Here is a 25,405-nt window from a genome sequence, read left to right on the forward strand (position 1 = left end):
TGGTTTTACAAACTCTCTTGGGCCTCCCTTTCCACATCTGTAGAAAGGAGTCCTAACGTTTACCTTGAAGTAGGGTGACCCACTATCTTGGCTTGACCCAGACTGGAGGGAAGGGGTGTTTCCCAGGATGCTGGACTTTGAGTGCTAACACCAGGAAAGTCCTGGGAAAACCAGGATGGCTTGGTCATCTCTCCTCAAAGCATTATCGTGAGGACTGCAGAACATCTAAGGAAGGGGCTGGGCAGGTGGAAGACACCTAGGAAATGGTAGTTCTAGTTATATTTTTAAAAGTCTCTTTGCCTCCTTGAGTCTCATTTGCTATGTTCGTCAATTAAGTGACCATCTATTAAGTTGTTGTGCTCACGGTTGAGGATCATGTGCATGTCTCGGTTGGATTGTTGAAGTGGCTTCTGCCCCGGTCTCCTGTTTCCTTGCCCTTCTAAGAATGTCCAGAGGGCGCCTGTGAGCCCCTGAGTCAGGTCCTGCCCCACCTCTGCCCACAGCCCTCCAGGGCTCCCTCCTCCCTCAGGGCAAAAGTCTGAGTCCTCCCTGCTGCCCACAAAGTCCTGCACGACCTGCCCTGTCTCCTCCCTGCCCTCCCTTCCTCCCTCTCTCTCCCCCTCGCTCACTCTGCTCCAGCCACCTGGGTTTCTTTGCTGTTCCTGTAACACACCAGGCACTGTCCTGCCCCAGGGCCTTTGCATGTGCTGTTCCTTCTGCCTGGAATCTTTTGCTCCCTATATATACATGGCTCCCTCCCTCACCTTCTGTATGCTTCAGCTCATGAGTTATCTTCTCAGTGACTACCCTAGTTTTGACATTGTATGCCTCATCAGATTTTCATCTCTGTGAAGGTGGGGAATTTTGTATGTCTTGTTCCTCTGCTGAATCCACAGGGCTTAGAATATTGCCTGGGATATAGTAGGCGTTTGTATTTGTCAGGGTTATCCAGCGAAACAGAATCAATAGAATGGATAGCTACATATAAGTATATGTAAATATTTATTGTAAGGAATTGGCTCACATGATTCTGGCACGTCTCAAGATCTGCAGGCCAGAAAGAATTTGGAGAACTGAGCAGAGGTGAGTATGGGTGGTGGGACCAGGTGGAAGATGAGCCAGAGAAGCTAGCAGGTGGCCGGTCACACAGGACCGTGTTGCTATTCTGGTTTGGGGTGGATTTGAGTCCTGAGAGATTGAGCTAGAGGAAGAAAGAAAGTAATGGGAAACTCAGAGTTGAGAGATCACAAGTGGTAATACACAGTAAATCTGCAAAAAGAAATGTTGCCTTTGCAGATGAAAGAGGAAGCTGGAAATGAGAAGAGAGATACAACCGGAGGCATAGTGCAGGGAAGGGACGTAAACAAGGCAGTGTGCAGGCAGCAAAGAGTCTGGGTCTCAAGACCTTAGTAATGAAAATCTGTCCCTTTTGTTTTTGCAGCACTTTATAAATTTGACTAATTGTTGGGGTCACTTCTGTTAACTTCTCTCTTTCTATTACATCCCACATCCAATCCATCGGCAAATCCCATTAGCATTACCTTCTGAATAAACCCAGAATCTTATGTGCGCCCCTGTTCCCACCCGGGCTGTATCCACCATCATCGCTCACTTGGACAAGTGCAGTTGCCTCCTACCTGGTCATCCTACCTCTGCTCCGATACAGTTCATCCTCCAACCAGTGGCCAGAAGGATCATGTTAAAACCCAAGTGATGCTGTATTCCTCCTCGGCTCAAACTCTCCCATGGCTCCCATCTGTCTCTGATAAAAAGCTGAAGCCTTACAATGGTCCAGCAGATCCTACGTGATTTTGTCATATCACCTCCTCCCATGCACCTGTCATCCACTCTGCTCCAACCACACCCATCTTGTAATTCCATGACATCACTAGGCATGGTCCTGCCACAGGACCTTTGCACTTGCTGTTTCCTCTGCCTTAAATAGCTTCATAGCTCACTCACTCAGCTCCCTTAGGTCTTTGCTCAAATGTTACCTTCTCAGTGAGGTCTTCATTACCGAGCACCCACTATGCACTCGGGACACAGCAGTAAATGAGACAGACACAAACCCCTGCCTTCTGGGAACTTACAGTCCATCAAGACAAAAGAGTTGAAACAACCAATTGAAAAAGTTTTTGCATAGAATTGTCTTAGAAATTGCCTGAAGATTTATTCCGTTTCCAGCCAGACCCACCTCTTCTTGCCTAGCAGTAGTGAAAGCCACGCACGTTGGATTTTGACAGGCCTGCTGCCGCCTCTCACCAGCTGTGTGTCCTCGGGCAAGTCACTGAACATCTCTGACCCTCAGTTTTCCACAGCTGTATAATGGGATCTGGATTCGTTTTCTGTGGCTGCTGTAACAAATTCCCATAGACTTGGTGGATTAAAATAACAAAAACATTATCTTATGGCTCTGGAGGTCAGAAGTCCGAAATGGGTCCTACTGGTCTAAAATCAAGATGTCAGCAGGTGGGCTTCCCTGGTGACGCAGGGGTTGAGAGTCTGCCTGCCGATGCAAGGGACACGGGTTCGTGCCCCGGTCCAGGAAGATCCCACATGCCATGGAGCGGCTGGGCCCGTGAGCCATGGCCACTGAGCCTGAGCGTCCGAAGCCTGTGCTCTGCAGCGGGAGAGGCCACGACAGTCAGAGGCCTGTGTACCGCAAAAAAAAAAAAAAAAAAGATGTCAGCAGGGGCTGCAATAAAATCAGTTGCAGGGCTGTAATGTTCGCTCATAACTCTTCTGTCTAGAGCTCTGATGCTCATTCAGGGACTTGTTAACAATGCAGAATCTTAGGTCCATCCCGAGACCCGAATCAGCATCTGATTTCCCAAGATCTCTTGGGGATCCCAGATGAGGCAGATGCTACTGGTCTGTGGACCACACTTGGAGCAGCAAGGGTCTGGGGTCTATAAGGTCCTTCACTGAGCTCCCTTGGTGGCTGTATCAGTTTCCCAGGGCTGCCGAAATTACCACAAACCAGGTGGCTCAAAACAACAGAAAGGTATCCTCTCACAGTTCTGGAGACCAGAAGTCTGAAATCGAGGTGCTTTCTCTCAAGGCTGTAGGGCAGAATCTATTCCAAGCTCTCCTAGCTTCTGGCGTTGCTGGTCGTGCTTGGTGGTCCTTAGCTTGTAGATGCGCCCTTCTGATCACTGCCTCCATCATCACGTGCTGTTCTCCCTGTCTCTGTGCCTCGCCTCTTGTTCTTAGAAGGACACCAATCATATCAGGTTAAAGGACCACCCTGCTCCAGTATAATCTCATCTTAATTTAGGTCTTAATTACATTTACAAAGACTCTATTTCCAAATAAGGTCACATTCTCAGGGACCAGCGTTTAGGACTTCAATAACTTCAACATTTGGGGGAGGGGGGACCCAATTCAACCCATAACAGTCACCTTCCTTCTCTTGCGCTGGCTTCCCTTGCAGCCCCACTCGGCGCTCTAACCCAAATCCTTTCTTCTCCATTGCCTAGATATGAATGGGTGTACAGACACCACCATGTGTCCGGCGTACGCAACCTGCACCAACACTTCAACAAGTTACTACTGTACTTGCAAAAAAGGCTTCCTGTCCAGCAATGGACAGACGAAGTTCAGGGACCCACAAGTGGAATGCAAAGGTGAGTTCATGCCCCCTCAAAATCCGCTAGCATTTAGTTGGAAAATCAGGTGGAAGCTGGTTGGGCAGCAGATGTAGGTACTTTTTCTTTTTTCCCAAGCGTTATTTCCTCCCTCCTTCCCTCCCTGTCTCTCCCTTTCTTCCTTCCTTCCTTCCTTCCTTCCTTCCTTCCTTCCTTCCTTCCTTCCTTCCTTTCTTTCTTTCTTTCTTTCTTTCTTTCTTTCTTTCTTTCTTTCTTTCTTTCTCTCTTTCTTTATTTATTTCTTAATCCCTTCCTTCCTTCCTTCCTCCCTCCCTCCCTCCCTCTCCCTCTCTCTCTCCCCCCTCTCTTTCTCTCTTTCCTTCCTTCCTTCCTTCCTCCCTCCCTCCCTCCCCCTCCCCCTTTCTTTCTTTCTGTTCCTGGTCACAAAAACCTCCAATGATTAGAGACAAATGTTAGAATAAAAAGAAACAAAATTATGCTGTTTGTCGATATCTGGAAATAACCACTGATTTCCTTCTCGTCGCCTCTCCATGCGAATCACAAGATTTTCTGCATGTATTGAGGGCCAGGCCCTGTGTGAGGGGCTTTACGTGCATTTTCACATTACGTCAAGTGTAGTCGTTGTGATGATCTCCACCGTACAGATGAGAAGACCGAGGCTTGGAGAACTGAAACGACTTCTTTAGGATCAGTCAAACTGGAATTCAAACCCAGGTCTTTTTGAGTGTAACAGCGATCTCTCAACCACTTACCTATTTGCCACAGTCCAGTTGTGAAGCGTTGGGAAATTGTATGTAATCTCTCTCAGCCTCACTATTTCCATCTGTAGAATGGGAGTATAAGAGTACCTACATTAAAGGATATTTGAGATTATATGCAGTAGTGTATGCAGTGTGTTAGGCACATGTACAGTCCCAGGAGCTACTATCAACATAAATAATAGAAACTAAAATAATTCCCAGAATAAGCTAAGTTTTTGGTTTGTATTCCTTATATTTAGACCCAAACTCTCCTCTTGACTGTAAAGGTCCGACTATGCCTCTGACGTAGTTTGCAGGGGTCTGCAAACTTTTTCTGTAAGGGGTCAGATAGTAAATATTTTGGAGGTTGCTGGCTGAATGATCTCTCTTGACTACTTAGTACTCCAGGGGTAGTGCAAAAGCAGGCATAGATGATACAGAAATAAATGAGTGGGGCTGTGTTCTAATAAAACTTTATTTACACAAACAGGGAGCAGGCTGGATTTGACTTATGGGCTGTAAATCATTTGCTGAGCTCTGAACAAGATAACTGATTTGTATTATTATAGTTCCCAGGGAACCCCAAGCATACTTTATTAAAAAATTATTTTTTATTGAAGTATAGTTGATTTACAATGTTGTGTTAATTTCTGCTATACAGCAAAATGATTCAGCTATATATATATGTATATGTGTGTCTGTGTATGTGTGTGTGTGTGTGTATATATATATTTTTTCAGATTCTTTTCCATTATGGTTTATTACAGGATATTGAATATAGTTCCCTGTGCTGTACAGTAGGACCTTGTTGTTTATCCACCTATGTGCAATACTTTGCATCTGCTAACCCCAAACTCACATTCCATCCTCCCCTCCACTCCCTTGGCAATGACAAGTCTGTTCTCTATGTCTGGGAGTCTATTTCTGGCTTGCAAATAAATTCATTTGTGTCATATTTTAGATTCCACATACAGGTGGTATCATACGGTATTTGTCTTTCTCTGTCTGACTTCACATAGTATGATAATCTCTAGGTACATCCACATTGCTGCAAATGGCATTATTTCATTCATTGTCATGGCTGAGTAATATTCCATTGTACATATGGACCACATCTTCTTTATCCATTCATCTGTTTATGGACATTTTGGTTGCCTCCATGTCTTGGCTATTGTAAATAGTGCTGCTATGAATATTGGGGTGCATGTATCTTTTCAAATTATGGTTTTGTCCGGATATATGCCCAGGAGTGGGATTGCAGGATCATATGGTAGCTCTATTTTTAGTTGTTTAAGGAACCTCCATACTGTTCTCCATAGTGACTGCACCAATTTACATTCCCACCAACAGTGTTAGGAGGGTTCCCTTTTCTCCACACCCTCTACAGCCTTTGTTATTTGTAGACTTTTTAATGATGGCCACTATGACTGGTGTGAGGTGATACCTCATTGTAGTTTTGGTTTGCATTTCTCAAATAATTAGTGATGTTGAGCATCTTTTCATTGGTCATCTGTACAAACATACTTTTTAAAATCTTTAGGCTACAGTTCATGGGTTATTCAGTAAGCACAGTAGTCTTGTTGGTCCCTTGTTTTTAAATAATGGGTGAGGGCAACATTCCCCATCTACAAAATGGTGGGTACTACAGCAAGGATCTTGTCCACTCTATGTCTTTGACCTGTGGTACCTAACACATTGTGAATATTTGATAGATATTTGTCAAATGAAGGACTATGCTACCTTATTCTTTATGTCAACTCCAGACCTAATCACCCTGCAATTGATGGACACTAGGTCTTTCTAATGTTTCATGACTTAAAGCTGGAATGAACATTCCTGTGATCTTATCTTGATATATAGTGGCAGGTACAGATTTCTCTCTAGGAGAGGCACAGTTTCCTGGGAGGGAGCTGTAGGGTACTTGCCTTTAAGTTCTATTTGCACGACAAGTGCATCGTAAGTGTTTATTCAGGGTGACTTGACAGAGTAGGGCTGAAGGAGATTAGGGGAGGACCACCCCATGGTACCATGACTGCACAATTCTATGGGTGCTTCAATGAGTAAATTCCTAGAGGTGGGTTTGGAAACTGTTCTGGTTATCTATTGCTGGGGAGCAGCAAACTTTGTGTATTAAAACACCAGCAATCATTTATTTTGCTCATGAATGAATTTCCATTTGGACTGAGTTTTGCTGAGGATGACTTGACTTTGTTCTACACATTGTTAGTTGAGTCAGCTCAACTTGGGGCTGGAGGATCCAGTTTGCAGGGGGCTCACTCAGAAGGCTGGCAAGCTGGTGCCGGCTGTTGGCTGGCTGCTCTGCCAGGGCTGTGGGCTGGAGGTCTTAGTTCTTCTCCACGTGGGCTGCTTTCTCATGGCTGGTTGAGCTTCCTCACAGTGTGGCGGCTGAGTCAAGCACCAGCTTCTCAAGAGAGCAAGGTGGAAGTGTGTGACATTTTTATGACTTGCATGGTATACTTAGGACCTAGTGTCACCACCACCATAGTCACAAGCATGGTCAGATTCAAGGGGAGGAAATATAGACCCCAGGGCTTGATGGAAGGAATACCAATGAAAGGGCGTTGAATTAAGGGCATATGGGATGGAAGACATTGTTTCAACCAGCTTTGGAAAATGCAAACTGTTTCACAAGATGAAGAAAATTTGTAACACTCTGACTCTTTTTCTCTCCAGATATAGATGAATGTTCTCAAAGCCACCCACCATGTGGTCCTAACTCAATCTGCAGAAACCTGCCAGGGAGGTATAAGTGCAATTGTTTGCCTGGTTTCTCTTCTCCCACTGGAAATAACTGGAACCCAGGAAAGCCAGGTCATTTCACCTGTACAGGTAATGCGCTCAGGCTCTCAGGCATGGGTCTTTGGTGGACAGCTCCTACTGAGTTGGGTACCTGTGTTTCTAACCATAGACACCTAATCTTTTGTCTTCCCAATGTCCTCCACTGCTCTTCAGACATTAATGAATGCCTCGACGGTGGGGTCTGCCCAGAGCACTCTGAGTGTACCAACTCTTTGGGAAGCTACAGGTGCAGCTGTCAAGTTGGATACACCTCTAAAAACTCCATCTGTGAAGGTATAGAGAACCTGATCTTCTTTACCTACTCGATTAATTAAGAACTTCATATAGTGATCCTATGTGGTAGGGATTATGATCCTCATTTTAGAAATAATCCAGTCGAGGCTCAGAGAGGTAAAGTCATTTGTTTAAGAATACACAGCTATTAAGTAGAAGAACCTGAATTTGAACTCCCGTTGAGGGTCTACTATGAGTTAAGCAGTGGGTCAGGCAGTACTTGAGAGTAACGGTGGGGGGGGGGGAGCTCGATCCTTAGAGTGATTCATTGACCACCCTGTGGGGGGGAGATATTGACAATGTCTGGAGACATTTTTGGTTGTCACAACTGGTGGCGGAGGCGGGTGGTTTGTGTTACTGTCAACTGGTGGGTAGAGACCAGAGACCCTGCTAAACATCCTCCAATGCACAGAACAGCCTCCCCACAGCCTAGGATGATCTGGTCTGAAGTGTCAGTAGCACTGAGATAAACTCTGTCCTGGGGAGAGCTCAGACCCAAACTTCAAAATTTTTCCCTGAAAGGTATTTGAATGAAGACCTGAGAGTTATTCTTGATCCTCCCTCCCCTTCCATATTAAATCAGTCATCATGTCATTGGGCAAAATGCCTGCTAAATATGTCTTGAATCTCTTCACTCTTTTCCATCCTTGGTTTAGGTTTCATCAATATTGCAACAGCCTCCTCACTAGTCTCTCCCTTTTTCTAGTGTTGATCCCTTGAATCTATCCTCTGCACTGCAGCCAGAATATTCTCACCAAGAGACAAGGGCTCTGTCTTCCTGATCTGCTGCAGCACTATTATTTATTTAAAGGGAGGGTGACTCTGTCAAGCAAGGCATGGAGTGATCAAGCCCTCAACATACCCCCTTGACTTGGATTTAGAGATATTTGAAGTCATCTCTGAATTTTCTGATCTATTTGTAGCAGTTAGCTATTGCTGAGTAACAAATCACCCCAGAGGTTGGTGGTTAAAACAACCACCATTTGTTTAGTTCTGGATTCCACATGTTGGCCCTTTAGCTTGGGCTCTGCTGGTCAGTTCTTTGGGTCTCCACTGGGCTTGTTCATGTGTTTGTGGACAGCTGTGGGCTCACATATCTGGGGCTCATCTGAGATGATCCAACTCTCTTGCACTTTGTCTTTTTTTTTTTTTAATTAACCTGGGGTTTGTTCATATGGCAGAGGCAAGGGGTCCAAAGTGTGAGCAGAAGCAAGTAAGTTTCTTGAGGTCTAAGTTTGGAACTGGCGCCACATTGCTTCTGCCATATTTATTGACCAATGCAAGTCATAGAGCCAGCTACAGTCAAGGGCTGGGGAAACAAACTCATCTTAAAGAGAGGAGTGGCAATGTCGCATGGTACGGCACAAACCTCATCCCAAGTTGTGGACACAGGGAGGAGTAAAGGATGACAGCCATTTCTGCAATCTATGATCATTGTGACTTGAAACTATTTGCCACCCTTTTGCTTGCATACGGTTGGCCAGCATTATTCTCAAGACCATGCTTAGATGCAAGGACGTTAGAGAGAAGGGGAAAGTCTGGGCATTGGGGAGCATCAGGTGGAGAACAGGTGGAGTGAATCTCCTGATTGCAGTCTCCTGTCCTCACTGCTTCCTCTGCCTTGACCGGGGTTTCCATTTCCACTCACCAGATGTGGATGAATGTGCTGATCCCAGAACTTGCCCAGAGCATTCAACTTGCCACAATAGTCTTGGAAGCTACTCTTGTGCCTGCAACCCAGGATTTGAATCCAGCAGGGGAAAGATGAGTTTCCAGGGCCTGGGAGAGACTTGTGAAGGTAGGTTCATGGGTCTCTTGGGGAATCAAGTCCAATCTGTTTGCAAAGACAGCGGTGGTGGGGGAGGATTTGAGGTGGGTCTCAGCTGAATTCAAAGCCCTCATCTGCAAAGCTGAAGCTAATAATCATTCATGCATTCATTCAACAAACACTTCCTGAACACCTACTACATGCCAAGCACTATTCTAGGGATGGAGGATACAGCAGTGTGTAATGCAGGCAAAAATACTTGTTGTCATGGAACTTATCATCCAGTGTGGGGAGAGATAGGGAACAAACAAAATGCGTTCATGGACATATTGTGTGTCAGGGATAGTTAAAGGAGATGAAGACAAAGAAGACAGGACAGGTGGGTAGGGAATACTCGAGGGTGAAGTTGTAGTTTTAATAGCGTGGTAGGGAAAGGCCATGCTGAGAAGTTGATAATTGAGAAAAGACCTGAAGGGAGTGAGATACGGGTTATCTGGGGAAGGGTGTTCCAGGAGGGGGAAACAGCAGGTACACAGTCCTAAAGGCAGGATCCCAGCCAAGGCACTAAGCTCTTCCATATATGTGCTCATTCAGTCGTCCCGACAACCTGATGCTATTAGTGGTACTTTATACCCATATTATAGATGAGGAAACTGAGCCTCCATTGTGGTGGAATCACCTCTCCCAAGGTCAACTAGAAAGGAAATAAGAGAGTCATGGTAGACCTATGCCTAGCGTGACTTCATACCTCAGCCACCATGATCTGCTGCCTCTGAATGAGGCTACACCTGCTGGTAACTCAGGGTGGGCTTGTGCAGGACAGATATCAATTTAATCACCAAATTTCCAGTCTCTGAGACTCAAGACAGCCTGGAAAGCTGTCATGTAAAAATTCCAGAGCCAGACAGAACTTGAATTTAAATCCCGGTTGTGCCTTTCACAAGCTATGTGACTTTGCACAATTTTGAAGCCTCAGTTTCCTCCTCTGAAAAATGGAAATATTAGTTTGCACCTCACAGGGCTGCTGGGAGCGTTTGTTGAGTGGATGCATGTAAAGGATCTTCCTCATTGCCTGCCACAAAGAAAGCTCAACACGTTTGCCATTAAGTTTTTATTTTAGTTAACGAATACTTAACCTAGTACTTGCTCTGTCCCAGGTTCTGTTCTGAGTGTTTAAAGATAATGTACCGTCTTACGTAATCCTCTGAACAACACTATGGGGTGGGTTCTGTGATTACTTCCATTTCACAGATGAGGAAAAGGAGACACATGGAGATGAATTCTCTTGTCCAGTGTATTAGTCAGCTCAGGCTGCCATAACAAAGTACCAGAGACTGGGGGTGGGGGGTGGGGGTGGGCTTTAACAACAGAGATTTATTATCTCACGGTTTTGGAGGCTGGAAGTCCAAGATCAAGGTGTCAGCATGGTAGGGTTCTGGAAACAGCTCTCTTCCTGGCTTGTACACAGCTGCCTTCTTGCTGTGTTCTCCCATGGCAGAGAGAGCTCTTGTGTTTCTTCTTCTTCTCCCTCATGAGGATCCCACCTTCATAACCTCATCTAAACCTAATTATTTTCCACATCCAAATACCATCCCACTGAGGGGTAGGGCTTCAACATATGAATTTGGGGGGAGGTGACGTAATTCACTCCATAGCACCCAGTAACACACAGATTATAAGGGGGCAGAGCCAGGCTTTGAACTCAAGATGTCCATGCTCTTTACCCCTCCACTCTGATATAGTGATTTCTTGGAGAGGAATTGAGATTCATCAATGGGTTTGAGGCTGAGGGAGCACAGGTGAGAGAGAATGAGCCTTTGTGCACTTGCAGGTAATCGATGAATCCAGGTCATGAATTATGAAGGGATTAGAAGGAAAGGATGAGCTCAGCTGGGAACAGACTCTTAGGGTCTTATATGTTCTAATGAGGAGTATAGATTCTATCCTGAGCTGTGGGGAGCCTCATCAGAAGATTTGCATGGGTCATACACACGCCTGTAAATGTTTCCTTTTCATAGTGATGCAAATGTGTTTAAGAAGGTGAGCCCGGAGGAGCTGGGGAAACCCATTGGCTTTAGGTCAGTGGTAGGGCTATGAACTGCTGCTGTAGCCTCAGCCTCCTTCATCCTTTTGATTTTCTGCTTAGATGTGGATGAATGTTCCAGGAACTCCACACTTTGTGGTCCCAGTTCCGTCTGCACCAACATCCTGGGAAAATACAGTTGCTCCTGCCTGCCAGGGTTCTTTTCACCTGATTTGTGGAGACCTGAGAAACCTGAGGCTTTCAAGTGTACAGGTAACTCTTCCAGCCATTTTGGGGACTTCTCAGCGGAGGTCAAACTACCCTGAAAGGTAGTGGCTTATATCAACAATCAATTGTTCTTGCCCGTGATTCTGTGGGTTGACCATATGGTGTTTCTGGGGCAGTAGGATGGTTAGCAGGTGCAAAATGACCTTGCTTACATGGCTGGCAGTTGGTACTGGTCTCTGACTGGAAGCTCAGTTGGCCCTTCAGTTTTCCTTATGAACTTTTCCTCATGGCTGCTTGGGCTTCCTCAGAGCATGGCAGCTGGTTCAGAAACCCTCTGAGGGAGATTAGTTAGGTCAGGGTTCCTCAACTTTGGTACTATTGACTTTTGGGGCTGGATAGCTCTTTGTTCTGGGGGACTGTCCTGCGCATTATAGGATCTTTTGCCCCCATCCATTGGATCCCAGCGACCAACAAAAATGTCTCCAGGCATTGCCCAAGGTCCCCAGAGGGGCAAATCTCCCTCAGTTGAGAACCACTAGTTCAACATAATAGAAATTTCTTACTCTCAAATGAATCCAATATGGATATACTTGGCCAAAGGGCAGCTTTCCTCCACAAGGTGATATAGGTGTCCAGTCTCCTTGTATCTCTTGGTTCTTCTATCCCTTAGGGCATTAGAATTCCTGGTTCCAGCCAGGGGTGGGGAAAGAGAGAAAAGGCACACCCACTTCTTAACCGCCTTGGCCCGGAAGTGACATATGTCATGTTCCCATAAGTGAAAGCTAGTCACATGATCCCATCTAGATGCAGAGGGTTCTGGGAAATGTAGTTCCTGTTTGGGATGCCATGTTTTAGCAACCACTCTCCGCTTTGGAAGGCGAAGCATGATTTTTGTTGGCTTGGTGGCCCACTCTGCCTCATGCCCATTCTCTGCTCCATAGATATTGATGAGTGCCTTGATAAGTGCCTTTTCAACGCGACATGCACCAACACCCCCGGGAGCTACTTTTGTACCTGCCACCTTGGCTTTGCACCAAGCAATGGACAGCTCAACTCCATAGACCCAAAAGTGGACTGCATAGGTGAGTGGAGGGTTTGCTGGACATCCCTGGAAAGAAGTATCTCCTTACTCCTCTGCGTTGTTTGATATTCTTGAGTTCTTCGCAGATATTGACGAATGCCTCCAGGATCCATCACCCTGTGGCCCAAATTCTGTCTGCACCAATACCCTGGGCTCCTACAGCTGTGGCTGCATGGTGGGCTTTCATCCCAATCCAGAAGTCTCCTGGGAATATGGCAACTTCAGCTGCAAAAGTAATAATCTCCTTGCATGTCTTGGCAATGGAATCTGTGTCTTGCTTTGGTTGTAGAATCCTCACTTTTCCCAACCTCTGTACCCTCTTCTTTTTGTACCTTGTCCACATATTCTCTCTTTTTCTGTTCATTTACTCATTCATTAATCACTCATTTGATAAAGTATTTTTGAAGCATCAATCCATGGAGAAGTTTGAAAGGTTTACATTTTTTTAAATTATGGATTATTTGATATATTAAAAGTATAGATAACTTATATGGAGGCAATGAAGTATAATAATAAAATGAGTATATCTGAGGCCCTTGGCAACATAAGAACTAGAAGATCATCAATGCCATTGAGTTTCCTACATGCGTCTTCCCTACTCCGTACCCCTGGCTCCTCCCCAGAGGGAACCACATGGAACTTTTTAATTCCCCTACTTAAAATATTCCCCCTCTAAACATTCCTTCCTTAGTTTGGTTTGCTTTGGAACTTTATAACGGTGGTATCATATTATGTATAGTCTTTTCTGATTTGCTTTTTTCACCTACCGTCATGCTTCTCAGAGTTGCTGACATAGCATGTAGCTGTAGTTTGTTCATTTCCACTGTTGTATAATATGACAATGGATGGATTTCAAGCAGGGGGTGAAGAAATCAGACTTGCCTTTTAATCATATCTTGCTGTGGTTAAGTTTGATTTGGTTGTTTTTGTTTATTCTTCTCAGGGGTTCCCTTCAAGTGTAAAGAAGATGTGACACCCAACAATGAGTGGGCCCAGTTATGCCAAGTGGGAGCAGCAGTGGAGCCTGGATATGTAAGTTTTTTTGAAGGTTCCTAGTTCTTGAAGTTTTCCCAGAAGGCACTTAGGTAGAATGTTGCTGTGCAGCTTTAACAAAGTCAAAAAATACGGTGGCCTAGACCAGATATAAATTTATTTCTCTCTTTGGAACAGTCTGAGTATAAGCTGCTGAGAGCTGACATGATGGCTTCATAATACTCTGCCATCAGCCACACAAGTCTCCCTCATTTTAGTCCAAAATGGCTGCTCCAGCTCCTGACATCAAGTCTGCATTCCAGCTGGTGGGCAGAAGAGAAGGGGAAGTGAAAGGCACAGTCCTCTCTTTAAGAGTATGACCCAGTATCACTTTTGCTTACACATAGCTTCAAGGACAGCTGGAAGGGAAGGACATTTGTCTATCCAAAACTTGGGGATTCATTTACTAAAAGAAGAAATGGTATTGGGGTCTCACTATTAGTGAAGGTGTATGTGCTGCATCTGTGTGATATGGGATGGGTGATAACGCAGCCTCCAGGCCAGGCAGAGGAATTTGGATGTCTTGATTCTCTAATGAAGTCGTTCTAGTAAGTAAAGACTCCAGAAGCATCTTCAGGTATTGATGTCACTATATTAAATATGAGTTTGTAAATTAACTTTGGAATTCCCATGCACTTTGGTTCACTGTTTTTTTTTAAAATTGTGAAATGCACATAAAATTCACCATTTTAAAGTGTACAATTCAGAGACATTTAGTACACTCACCATGGTGTGCAACCACCACCTCTATCTCCAAAACATTTTCATCACCCCCAGAAGAAGTCCTATGTACCCATTGACAGTTACTCTGTATTCCCCCCTGGCATCAGCCCCCGATAAACAGTAATCTAATTTCTATCTCCATTGATTTACCTATTCCGGATATTTCCTATAAATGGAATCACACACTATGTATCGTTCTGCGTCTGGCTTCTCTCACTGAGCATCATGCTTTCCAGGTCCGTCAGTGTTGTAGCTGTGTCAGTGCTTCAGTCCTTTTCATGGCTGAATTATATTCCACTTGGACCACTGGTCTTTTCCACCCCACTCAATAGTTTTACTGTTGGTTGATGTTTTCTTTTCTTATTTATGGAAGAGAAAGATGCTATGATTCCAATTCTGATCACAAGGTGAGTTTTCATCTCCCTGAGAATTCTAGAGACTTGTGACACCTCAGGAATCCAGGACCATCCCACGTGGTGGGCTCAATGGCCCAGTTTGTACATTGCACACTTGATCAACGCTCACAAATGCTCTTCCCTCTGGGATGCAGGTTTCCTTCTGTGCACTGATGAACGCCACCCTCGGCATTCTGGATGACGTCTGTAAAAACAAAACCACCGTCGTCTCTCTGAAGGTAACAGTGAAGTCTTCATAATCACGTTTTGAGTTTCAAACATATTGGGGGCACACTTCGGGTGCACGAAATCCCCTTTATCATGAATGGGTTGTGAGTTAACGTTTAATCTACTCCAGTTGTCAGGTCTGAAAAATTAACATGCAGGAATATTGCCCTTTTCTGTACAGTTTTGTGAGTTGTATTACCCGAGTGGGTTTGTGTAACTATCACCACAGTCGGACAACAGAACAGTTCCATCCCTCTCCCCTGACCCTCCTCTCCTCCCCCCACCCCCACCAACTCCCCTGGGCTTCCTCTTTTTTTTTTTAACTTAATTTTTTTTTAACTTTTTGGCTGTGGAGCGGGGCATGCAGGATCTTAGTTCCTTGACCAGGGATCGAACCCATGCCCCCTGCAGTGGAAGTACAGAGTCTTAACCACTGGACTGCCAGGGAAGTCCTGGGCTTCCTCTTTATAGTCAGATATTCACTCCCTCCACCATTAGCTCCTGTGAATCCCTGATCTGTTCTCTGTCGTTACAGTTTTGTCTTTTCAAGAGTGTTTTGTAAATGGAATCACACAATAAGTGGCCCTTTGAGTCTAGCTTCTTTCACTGAGCACCATGTTTTCAAGTTTCATCCACATTGTAGCCTGTGTCAGTGCTTCACTCCTTTTTATGGCTGAGTAGTGTCCCATTTTCTGGATGGACCACAGTTTGTTTATCCACTCATCTTTGAAGGATATTGGAGTTGTTTCCACTTGACCAAGATCTCTTCATTCCTCCATCCCCACCCCAGCTTTTTTTTTTTTTTGCGGTACGCGGGCCTCTCACTGTTGCGGCCTCTCCCATTGCGGAGCACAGGCTCCGGACGCACAGGCTCAGCGGCCATGGCTCACGGGCCCAGCCGCTCCGCGGCATGTGGGATCTTCCCGGACCGGGGCACGAACCCGTGTCCCCTGCATCGGCAGGCGGACTCTCAACCACTGCGCCACCAGGGAAGCCCCCCCGCCCCCAGTTTTTGGCGATTATCAATAGACCTACTATAAACATTTATCTGTGTGTGTGTGTGTGTGTGTGTGTGTGTGTGTGTACTTGAATTTTCATTTTTCTAGGGTAAATACCTAGGAGTGGGATGACTAGGTCATTACAATTGCAGATTTAAAAAAATAGTTTCTCTTAAGACTTTAAGTTGCAACTTACGGATGTTGCTATGTCATTTATAAATCTGTATGAAAATAAGAAGAACACTTTCATTTGTATTCTGGTGAATTTTAAATTAATTTATTAGTATAACATATTTATTCATGAAGTGTACACTTATTCATAGGGTTTTCAGATGAAATTTGTATAAACAATGAACCCTTTCAACAAATTTATTTAAATTCCCTCAAACATTTTCTACCATGTTTACGAATATTCTCATTTCTCCCCAGATTTTAAGTACTTAATGAGGAAGATTTACAAACCTAAAAGGCAAGGTCACTACGCCCTTAAGGGATTCATAAATCCACCCAGTCACATGCGTAAATATAATAATTCAGAGTTTTTTAAAAATGTGTAATACGGTGTATCAACAGCCATGTTCTCTTAAATTGTTCATATTAAAATCACGTCTAATAGCTTTTTGCCATGAAATCATGTGGTTAATTGGTCTCCTTTAATGTGTCAAAGTTTTCCAGCCCTTTAAACAATAGATTTCCAAATTATGCCAAAGATTACAAAACCTTGTAAAATTAACACAAAAGTATTACTACTATGGAGTTTTAGCTTGCTTGCTATTTTTTTTTCTTTCCTGAGGATATAAAATAAACTTCCTAGCTAAACAGAAGAGATTTAATGTCAAAGGGGATTTTGATGAGATTTCATCAGCCACAGAATTGAGAACCACAGTTTTTCAGGATGATTCTAGCTGAGATTTTTTGCTCTGTCGGTGGGGAGGGACCCCAAACTCATGCCTTTCATTTGGGATATGGTTACAAAACTCAGTGCATCCTGTTTTTCCCAGACAAACATCTCTCAAGTTTCACTCTGATCCAGTTTTTATTGAAATTCTTTTCATCTTCTTATCATCAAATTTGGATACATAGAAATTGGTTTCCCTGCTAAGATTTTAGTTAATTTCCTTCACCATTGGATTGGATTCAACTAATTTCTTCCTTTCATCTATTAGGTTGTGAGCTTGTGGATTCTCTTCATATATTTTTGTTGGGATTACATTTTTATAGTCAGTTTATTAGCAATAATCAAGGGCACAGTATCAGCATTAATATCAATATTATTATTGCTAGTCTTTCCTCAACTCTATTCCGTAGGCATAACCAATGTTAACATTTAGATGCATAGTTTTCCATATCTTTTTTTACTTTGTGAATGCTTGTATAACACACACACACACACACACACGTTGAAGCACACGTTGAGAACCTACTATGAGTGGTTTAGAGCAGTGATTCAGGATTCCACCTCTGACACCAGACTGCCAAAGTTCAAATCTTGCTTCTGCTACCTACTAGATATGTATCTTTGTTTTCTCATCCAAAATGGAAATAATAATAGCTTCTATCTCATAAGTATCTTCATAAAATTAAATAAATTAGTATATATAAGGCACTTAATACTTGGCTCATCATAAGTATTCATTATATTTATTTTAAAATCTCCACTAGTGACGGAAACATAAATACCATAAATATAAACTTTTAAATTAAAGTACTTGTTCTTTTTAAACGAAAGGAGGTGATGTAACATGTGATTCTGTAATTTGCTTTACTTGATCACAGCTCATGGACCTTTCTGCTTGTTCATATACATAGATATAAAGTCATTCTTTTGTTAACAGCGGTATACTATCCCATGATTTGACTTTATCATCTTTCATTTAACCAATCATTTGGACTTTCAGGCTTTCCGAATTCTTGCTATCACAAACCACACTGAAATGCACACCATTAGCCAAGATCCTTGCACAATTTTTAAGAATTTCTTGCAGGAGGGATTCCTGGAAGGGAAATCGCTGAGTCAAAGGGGTATGTGCAATCTATGCCGTGACAAGTGCTGACTTACTGCACGCCGCGAAGGCTACATCAATTTGCATTCCCAGTGGGGCTTCTCGAATCAGGAAAAGGAGGCTGAGTGAATGTCCTTTTACATTCTTCATTATCCTAGACTGTCAACCCATTCTCTTGATGAGAGAGGGGACAGCTGCTGTTTCACTGATAAGAGAAAGCGAGAGAGAGAGAGAGAGAGAGAGAGAGAGAGAGAGAGAGAGAGAGAGAGAGAGAGAGCGCGAGAGAGAGCAAACACACCTTTCCTTGCAGAGTACGGCTGAGAGCTTTGCCTCTGTGATTGAACAAACATCCGTGTGGTCCAACTTCACCAAAGAGAAGACATCTTCCCTGGCCACAGTCTTACTGGAGAGCGTGGAAAGCACGACTTTAGCAGCTCTTCTGAAACCCTCGGCGAATGTCAGTCAGACGATTCAGACGGACCACTTAGGTAGGACATAGCCTTCGCGTCAAGGTCACACCTGGGGGCTGATTTAGACGGGTGACTTTGGCCATGTGATTCTGCATGGCTTTCCCATATACCAGTTCCCCAGCTGTTTCAAACCTCTGAACGTACAGCAAAGCAAGTCCAATTATCGTAACAACATCTCCCATTTATCGAGTGCCTGGCATTGTGTTAAGTCACTGGTCAAGTTTACACAGCTGGTGAGTGGCGGAGCCAGGCCTCCTAGTTAGTGACTGTGGAACCTGAACCCTTCTTGTCTACTCTGCTGGGCATGCTCCAGACTCTTTCAATTTCCTTTGGCTTTGGAAAACCTGTCTAAATTTGGAGCAGTCAGAGGGCCATGACTCTGCTGCTCTCCATCATTGTTGACTTCAAGCCCATGTTTCCCTGACGCATCCCCTGAGGATGTGAGCGCTCACTCCTAGAGTTCCAATTGGGTTTCTCATTTATTTGGTGCTGCCATCCTCCTGCCATTCATTGAGGGCCTCAGGATCTTTCCCGTGATCAATCGTTCTGTCTGTCCTTTCCTTCTCTTGCAACCAGGGATGCGTCCCTTTCTTGGCCAGAAACCAAATTCAAGACCCACTTTCTGGGTGACCTCCTGTAAATTCTCCCTTTCTCCCTTTTAGACATTGAGAGCAAAATTATCAACAGAGGATGCACTGAAGAGAATGAGGTCTTTAGTTTGAAAGCGAAAGGGGATGAGATGAAGATTTGGTGCTCCACGATCGAAGAATCTGAATCCACAGGTACAGACCCACTCCTGAGAATCAGAGAGGGTGGTTATTGGGCATTCAAGCAGCAAATATTTATTTATTACCTTTTAAAACTTTTTTAAATTAAAAAAATTTTTTTCTAGCAGTCCCTCGTTGGTTATCTATTCTAAATATAGCAGTGTGTTCATGTCAATCCCAAACTCCCAATCTATCCCTCTCCACCCTTCCCCCTACCCCGGTAACCATAAATTCATTCTCTAAGTCTGTGAGTCTGTTTCTGTTTTGTAAATAAGTTCATTTGTATCATTGTTTTTTAGATTCTGCCTATAAGGCGTATCATATGATATTTGTCTTTCACTGTCTGACTTACTTCACTTAGTATGATAATCTCCAGGTCCATCCATGTTTCTGCAAATGGCATTATTTCATTCTTTTTTATGGCTGAGTAATATTCCATCATATATGTGCACCACACCTTCTTTATCCATTCATCTGTCGATGGACATTTAGGTTGCTTCCATGTCTTGGCTATTGGAGACAGTGCTGCAATGAACACTGGGGTGCATGTATTTATTTTGTTTTTAACTTTAATTTCTTTAGCAAATATTTATTGATCACCTCCTAGGTGCCAAGACCTGTGCCAAGAAGTGAGGGAATCAATGACGGTAGAGGGGGACTTCCCTGACGGTCCAGTGGTTAAGACTCCACACTCCCAATGCAGGGGGCATGGGTCCAATCCCTGGTCGGGGAACTAAGATCCCACATGCCGCAAGGTGTGGCCAAAAAAAAAAAAGTGATGGGAGAGGCAGAAATAGCCCATGCCCTCAGGGAGTTTTCCATCTGCTAGGGAAGTCAGACATTAACTAAATTATCTCTGGGAATGGAGTCTAGAAGAGAGTGGATCTGTGTATATGTATGTTTGGTTCACTTTGCTGTACAGCAGAAATGAACACAATATTGTAAATCCACTATACTCCAATAAAATATTAATTAAAAAAAAATCTCACAGTACAGGAGTGTCAAGCCATTTCCTGTCCAATCCAGCAGCCATTGGTCATGTTTTATTATTGAGCACTTCAAGTGTGGTTAGGCTGTGAAGGTGACATACATACTGGATTTCAAAGTCTTGGTGCCAAAGATGAAGGATGTAAACTATCTTATTAATATTTTTTATATTGACTACATGTTGAAATGGTAATATTTTGTAGGTATTGATTTAATATATAATTAAAATGACCTTTTTTTTTTTTTTACTGTTCTGAAATGTGGCTACTGGAAAATGTAAAATTGCATATGTGGTTTATGCGATATTTCTGGCAGACAGTGCTAATCTGTACGAGGGATTGGCAAACCTTTCCCGTAGAGCATGGTTTGTAAATATTTTAGGCTTTGAGGACAATACAATCTGTCGCAGTGATTCAGCTCTACCGTCATAGTGCAAAAGCATTCATAAGCAATATGTAAATGAATGGGTGAGGCTGTGTGGCGATGAAACTTTTATTTACAAAAAACAGGCAATGGCCAGATTAGCTTGTAGGTCATTGTTCATCACTCCCTGATCTATATGCTCTCTGGAGGGCACAAGGAACAGGCTAGGACACATCCCTGGAGACCACCAACACTGAAAGCGGAAACCCACCAAAGACACTGAACAAGAATAACCATAAATGTGGGAGGGGAACTTATTTCCCACTGCTGAGTTGAATTGTTCCTTAAAAACACAAATTCAAATTTACTTTTAAATGTAGCCAAGATGTTTTCCAGGTGATAGCACCTCGAGAATTTTTTTTTTTAAAGGTTATGATACCTTTGGTACCAGAGCCTCTGGTAGGTGAGGCTCACCTACCTGGAAGCCCACCGGTGTTTCAATTCTCAGAGCGAGCCAGCGGTGCAGAGATGCATGGGATATGAAAGTGTGGATGTGTGTGGATGGGCTGGGTCATCTATAATAACTACTGAGCAAATGATTCCCCCCCTTTTTTTTGCTTTTGGGGGAAATTGCAGGGGTCAACGGGGTGGCTTTTGTCTCCTTTGCGGGTATGGAGTCCGTTTTGGATGAGCGCTTCTTCCAAGACCCTCAGACCCACTTGGCCAACTCCAAGAGGAAGTTGAAGTTGAATTCTCGCATTGCTGGGGGCATCATAACAGGAGAGAAGAAAGACGGGTTCTCTAAACCAGTCACCTACACCCTGGAGAACATTGAGGTTTGTGAAGAGGTTTCCATTGGACCCCCATCTGCATTCTGAGAATTCCCCATTCTCAAGTGAGCTTACCTCTCATTTTTGATGGGGACCCATTAAAGCAGCGAGCGTCCACAATTCCTGATAACTCAAGCCACTTCCCAAAAGCCACCACGAGAAAAATGAGCTCTCTTATTTCTATGTGGCATTTCCCCATTCATCAATGGGCAAGGTTTAGGTTAGATTAAGTCATGCTGATGCAGGAACATTTACACGGATATTTACATTAGCTATGACCAAGTTAGTGGTAGAGACAGGTCTGGCACCCGAGACATTTCTTTTCATTACTGCAATTGAAATGTCAGCATTTTTCTCCCTTCCCTACAGAACATACCCACGTCTTCGTGAGGTTGATCAAGTTGAATCCTGAATGGATTCCTGAATAGAGGGATTCTCAGGTAACCAAAGCCTTTGAATTTTCAGCCAAAGCGGAATTTTGAGAGTCCCATCTGCGTTTCCTGGAGCACAGATGTTGAAGGAGGTAGATGGACACCATCTGGCTGTGCAGTCCTTGAAGTTTCTGAGACGCACACTGGCTGCAGCTGTAATCGAATGGTGAACTTGGCCATCATCATGGCTGCTGGGGAGCTCACGGTCAGTACTGATGCTCTGTACTCTAGCTCCCCAGATCCAGTGGGAAAACATTGACTAAACATCCGTGGTATGCCTCTCATGGCATTGGGTGTTGTGGGAAGGGGTTATGGGGGATAGAAGGGGTGTACTTCTGCCCTTAGAGAATTCATGGTCTGGTTGGGAAGCCATGACACTCGTATATAAAACGATAAATGACCCTAAACAGGTGTAAGCACGTTGACAATCACAGACCCCACTTACTGAGCACCTCCTATGGGCTGGACCCTTTATTTATTTTTTTATATTTTTAAATTTTTATTTATTTATTTTTGGCTGTGTTGGGTCTTCGTTGCTGCGTGCGGGCTTCCTCTAGTTGCGGCGAGCGGGGGCTACTCTTCATTGTGGTGTGCGGGCTTCTCATTGTGGTGGCTTCTCTTGTGGCGGAGCATGGGCTCTAGGCGCGCGGGCTCAGTAGTGGTGGCGCACGGGCTTAGTTGCTCTGCAGCCTGTGGGACCTTCCCGGACCAGGGCTCGAACCCATGTCCCCTGCATTGGCAGGCGGATTCTTAATCACTGTACCACCAGGGAAGCCCTGGACCCTTTGTTTTAAGTGTTTTTAGACCCATTTTGCAGGATGGGAGACTGGAGCTCAGCAGCCAGTCTAGTCATGAAGCCAGTAATTAGTGGAATTGTGATTTGGACCCAGGATGGTCTCTTTCTACAGAATCATCTACAGGCATACCTCGTTTTATTGCACTTTGCAGATACTTGGTTTTTTTTTTTAACCCTGTGTGCATTGAGCAAGTCTATTGGCGCCATTTTTCCAGCAGCATTTGCTCACTTCACGCTCTGCATCATATTTTGGTAATTCTCACAATATTTCAAACCTTCCACCAGCAAAAAGATTACGACTCACCGAAGGCTCATACGATGGTAGCATTTTTTAGCAGTAAAATATTTTTTAATTAAGGTATGTACATTTTTTCGACATATGCTATTGTACACTTAGTAGAATATGGTGTAGTGTAAACATAACTTTTATAAGCACTGGGCATAATAATTCGTGTGACTCACTTTATTGCCAATATTTGCTTTATTGTGGTGGTCTGGAATTGAACCTCCAATATCTCTGAGGTCTGCCTGTAAATGGTGTAAGAGTTTGTGCTGTAGAAACTGAGTGTTGTGTCAGTGAGAACTGGGGATAGATCAGGGAGGAGATGGAACCTGAAATAAGCCTTGGTGAGGGGTTAGATTCGATAGAGAGAATATACATTAGTGCTGTGGTGAGTATCCTTGTCTATATTACCAGGTGGGAGGTTCTATTCCTTGTCAGGGAGGTCCTAAATGCTATTGAGAGGAATGTAAGGCTTAGAACTTAAGAGTATTTGATCCAGAGCAAGACTAGTCTAGTTTCAAGCCCCATCTCTGTCACGTCCTAGCTGTGTTTCCATGGACAAGTCACTCAACCTCTCTGAGCTGAGCCCAGTTCTTTCACCTTAAAACTGAGAACAAGAAGGACTTCCCTGGTGCCCGAGTGGTTAAGAATCTGCCTGCCAATGTAGGTGACACTGGTTTAAGCCCTGGGCCAGGAAGATCCCACATGCCACGGAGCAACTAAGCCCGTGTGCCACAACTACTGAGCCTGTGCTCTAGAGCCCGTGTGCCATAACTACTGAAACCCGCGTGCCTGGAGCCCATGCTCTGCAACAAGAGAAGCCACCGCAATGAGAAGCCTGCGCACTGCAACGAAGAGTAGCCCCCACTCACCGCAACTAGAGAAAGCCCACGTGCAGCAACAAAGACCCAATGCAGCCTAAATAAATAAATAAATGAGAACAAGTGAAAAATCATGATGTGAGAGCTCCCAGGCGGTCCACTGGTTAGGACTTGGCATTTTCACTACCACGGCCCAGGTTCAATCTCTGGTCAGGGAACTAAGATCCCACAAGGTGCAGCCAAAAACCAAAACTAAAAAGCATCAACATTTCATTAAAAAAAAAGAAAAAAGAATGATGAAAATTAACATTTATATCATACATGTTTCCTGCACTGTTGTGAGTACTTTAAGTATTTTCACTGAATCCTCCTAGAACAATTCCATAAGGTAGTTACTGTTAGTATCCTCTTTTTAACAGATGAGGAAACTGAGACACAGAGCAGTTAAGTATCTTGCCCAAGCTCAAACAGCTAAAACTGTAGTCAGTTCTCTTAACTGCTACATCACAATATCATAGAGAAGAGCTCATGAGATGGTGCCTGGCATATCTTTAACACACAGAAAGCACCCAAATAAACTTAAAATTAATTACAAATTATGGCATAGAGAAGGACTCAACTTGTCATTTCTAATCCCAGAAGTTGGGGCATCTCTGAACACCTATTATCGGTCCTGGTTCAGAGCAGGAAACAGGAACCACTCAAGGTATTTCAAGCAGAAAAGTATTTAATACAGGGACTTGGATGCTCACAGAATCACAGGAAGGGATGGAGGACTTGAAGTCAGGGGGCTGCCATTTGGATTTTTGGCTTCACGATCACCCCTCTGCAGCCATAATGCAGAGGCCAAAAATTGCAGCTGTCATTTCACCCCACATCCAGGAAATTAAAGATTAAAGATCGGATAGTCGGAAGGTGGAGTCCAGCCACAGCTCACTCCTGTCTGCAGAAGGCTGGTGTCTGCCTCCATCCTGCCTTTGAAAACCTTCATGCATACATCTCACTGGAGAACATAAATGACATTCAGGATCTTAACCCCCAAGAGATCATGGGAAATGTCATTTGTAAACGTCCTGCCCTCGCAGAACAGGGCATAGGACAGGGGTGAGAATGGGTGCTGATGGATGCCAAAGGGTGAAGATGAACAATATCTAGCTCACGCTGAGTGTCAGAGGGAGAAAAGGCCTCCAAGCTCTATATATCCAAGCCAGGAGGCTGGATAATTCATTTTCCTGCCTGGGGGGGTATGTTGATCCTTCTCTGAGACCAACAGTTATCTCTTTCCTGACAGATGGAGTTCACTTTGTACATCATTAGCCACGTGGGCATGATCATCTCTTTGGTGTGTCTCACCGTGGCCATCATCACCTTCCTGCTGTGTCGTACCATCCAAAACCACACCACCTACCTCCACCTGCACCTCTGCGTGTGCCTCTTCTTGGCCAAGATTCTCTTCCTCACCGGTGTAGACAAGACGGACAATCAGGTCTCATATCCTTCAGGCTGTGTCCCCATCCAGCCCCATCATCTCCGAATCTGCCTCTGCTCATCCTTACCCAACTCCCTCTATGCTACTTCCCACCTCAGGACCTTTGCATGTGCTGTGCCCTCTTTCAATACTCGTTCCCCAGCTTCTCACCTAGTTGACTCCATCTTGTGATAGGTCTCAGTTTAAAATTATTTCCCTGATCATGTTATATATTGTAGTGGTCCCTCCTACTACTCCTTAAGCCATTA

At 44.1% G+C, this 25,405-nt stretch overlaps 1 protein-coding gene across 4 annotated transcripts in view; it reads left to right on the plus strand.

Annotated features, from left to right (window-relative positions):
• The window catches only part of ADGRE1 (adhesion G protein-coupled receptor E1), a 48,099-nt gene that overhangs the window by 7,609 nt on the left and 15,085 nt on the right, over positions 1–25,405 (plus strand). For all 4 annotated transcript variants that reach the window (XM_082835787.1, XM_082835784.1, XM_082835785.1 and 1 more), the window contains 14 exons: positions 3,480–3,626; positions 7,043–7,198; positions 7,322–7,441; positions 9,093–9,239; positions 11,356–11,505; positions 12,402–12,542; positions 12,628–12,774; positions 13,485–13,573; positions 14,847–14,930; positions 18,231–18,408; positions 19,053–19,172; positions 21,144–21,343; positions 21,803–21,973; positions 24,960–25,154. In XM_082835787.1, coding sequence (XP_082691913.1) covers positions 3,482–3,626; positions 7,043–7,198; positions 7,322–7,441; positions 9,093–9,239; positions 11,356–11,505; positions 12,402–12,542; positions 12,628–12,774; positions 13,485–13,573; positions 14,847–14,930; positions 18,231–18,408; positions 19,053–19,172; positions 21,144–21,343; positions 21,803–21,973; positions 24,960–25,154 — 2,043 coding nt within the window. In that variant the 5' untranslated portion in view covers positions 3,480–3,481. The remainder of the gene's footprint in view (positions 1–3,479; positions 3,627–7,042; positions 7,199–7,321; positions 7,442–9,092; positions 9,240–11,355; positions 11,506–12,401; positions 12,543–12,627; positions 12,775–13,484; positions 13,574–14,846; positions 14,931–18,230; positions 18,409–19,052; positions 19,173–21,143; positions 21,344–21,802; positions 21,974–24,959; positions 25,155–25,405) is intronic.

This window comes from Leucopleurus acutus (genome assembly GCF_964270905.1).
Source record: "Leucopleurus acutus genome assembly, chromosome: 3".
NCBI lineage: Eukaryota > Metazoa > Chordata > Mammalia > Artiodactyla > Delphinidae > Leucopleurus > Leucopleurus acutus.